The 1,850-nt window shown below is 62.1% G+C and overlaps 2 protein-coding genes across 2 annotated transcripts; one reads left to right on the top strand and one right to left on the bottom strand.

Moving 5' to 3' along the window:
* Positions 1-602: 602 nt before the first annotated feature.
* Positions 603-1,297, bottom strand: LOC102762411 (histone H2A type 1). Its single transcript, XM_006755613.2, has one exon. It carries the CDS (start codon positions 1,120-1,122, stop codon positions 718-720), a length of 405 nt encoding a protein of 134 aa, XP_006755676.1. The 5' UTR covers positions 1,123-1,297; the 3' UTR covers positions 603-717.
* Positions 1,298-1,405: 108 nt separating this feature from the next.
* LOC102764878 (histone H2B type 2-E-like) lies at positions 1,406-1,848 on the top strand (the record flags this gene model as incomplete). Its single annotated transcript, XM_006755724.2, has 1 exon — positions 1,406-1,848. A coding segment is annotated over exon 1 (369 nt), but the record flags the coding sequence as incomplete, so codon positions are not given.
* Positions 1,849-1,850: the final 2 nt, after the last annotated feature.

The following is a 1,850-nucleotide window of genomic DNA, read 5'->3' as shown; positions in this document are numbered from 1 at the left end:
GGCCCCTTTGTCAATCTGAAGGACCGCTTTTCCCGGCTTTCGGACCGGAAAATGGTCCGTCCCCGCCCCAGGCACAAGACCCCGCCCCCGAAAGCCCTAACCCCCGCCGGGAAGGCGTCCTCTCGCTTGGAAAAAAGACAACAGGGAACCTTTAGATAGTCGGCTTAGTTAGGCCAAGCTCCAGGGTCGGGTCGATCCGCCCTCCTACCGACTGGGGTGGGGTGTGTCGTGTCAGTGAATGTCCCCTCGCTACTGGGCCTCCCTACAAGTGCTGGGCATAGGTCTCGGGGGTGAGGGAAATTGCGCGCCCGGGGTCGCCTCTCAGAGGTGTTGTTGTAACCGAGGCGCCCGAGAGGCTCGTTACCCTCACCTGCCGTGATCGTGTCCTTAAGATTTACGGCCCGGCCCGGCCTATCCCATCCCATCCCATCCCATCCCATCCCATCCCGCCCAGTCTAGGTGGCCAAGTGCTCGAGGCGTGAGCGGGGAGGGGCGGTTGGGAGGCGTAAGGCAAATGGCTGGCCCTGCCAGCCCTGCCCATGGGGGTAGGGTTAGCACTTTCTACTGCGGGCGTCGGCGTCGGGGCAGAGAAGACGACTGGGTACGATAATAACAGCCTCTTTTACTTGAAAGAGTGGGTGGCTCTGAAAAGAGCCTTTTGATTTCACAGGTGCCCCTTTCGAAACGGGGGGCTGGGTGGGCGCCAGGCGCACGGCCTCACTTGCCCTTCGCCTTGTGGTGGCTCTCCGTCTTCTTGGGGAGCAACACGGCCTGGATGTTGGGCAACACGCCGCCCTGGGCGATGGTCACCTTGCCCAGCAGCTTGTTGAGCTCCTCGTCGTTGCGGATGGCCAGCTGCAGGTGGCGCGGGATGATGCGCGTCTTCTTGTTGTCGCGGGACGCGTTTCCTGCTAATTCTAAGATCTCGGCTGTCAGGTACTCCAGCACGGCCGCCAGGTACACGGGCGCGCCCGCCCCAATGCGCTCGGCGTAGTGGCCCTTGCGGAGCAGCCGGTGGATTCGGCCCACGGGGAACTGCAGCTGGGCTCTAAAGGAGCGAGATCTGGAGCGGGACTTGGCCTTAGCGCGGGCCTTGCCTCCCTGCTTGCCACGACCGGACATGACAGCGACGCAAGTACTGCGAGCACTTCCCGACTGACGACCGAAAAAGTCGCCCTAAACCGCTCCCTTTCACCTTTTTATAGGCAGAACGGCGATTGTTCACCGAGCGCTCTGATTGGCTAACGCACAGCTTTGTCCTGACGGCCAATAGGAGAGCGCGGGCGGAATACACCTATTTGCATACTCTCGCCCCCACCCCAACACGAGCGCCACTGAAAGCCCGCCAATCAGAACGCCGCGTACTCGGGACCTTAATTTGCATACAGCCTCTATAAGTACCGAGCCGCTTCCGGTAGCCCCGGTCCCGCTGTTGTCTTTGCGTGCCTGGTCTTTTTTCTGCCGCTGGTGCTTCCCGCTATGCCTGAGCCGGCCAAGTCCGCTCCCGCGCCCAAGAAGGGCTCGAAGAAGGCGGTCACCAAGGCCCAGAAGAAGGATGGCAAGAAGCGCAAGCGCAGCCGCAAGGAGAGCTACTCCATCTACGTGTACAAGGTGCTGAAGCAAGTTCATCCGGACACCGGCATCTCGTCCAAGGCCATGGGCATCATGAACTCCTTCGTCAACGACATCTTCGAGCGCATCGCCGGCGAGGCGTCGCGCCTGGCGCACTACAACAAGCGCTCCACCATCACGTCCCGGGAGATCCAGACGGCCGTGCGCCTGCTGCTGCCCGGCGAGCTGGCCAAGCACGCCGTGTCCGAGGGCACCAAGGCCGTCACCAAGTACACCCG

This window comes from Myotis davidii, unplaced genomic scaffold (genome assembly GCF_000327345.1).
Source record: "Myotis davidii unplaced genomic scaffold, ASM32734v1 scaffold653, whole genome shotgun sequence".
Taxonomy (NCBI): Eukaryota; Metazoa; Chordata; class Mammalia; order Chiroptera; family Vespertilionidae; genus Myotis; species Myotis davidii.
This window is presented reverse-complemented; position numbering and strand designations above follow the sequence as displayed.

What these genes read in the sequence shown, in the direction of transcription:
- LOC102762411 (XM_006755613.2), bottom strand. Translation starts at nt 1,122, where the DNA reads ATGTCCGGTCGTGGCAAGCAGGGAGGCAAGGCCCGCGCTAAGGCCAAG.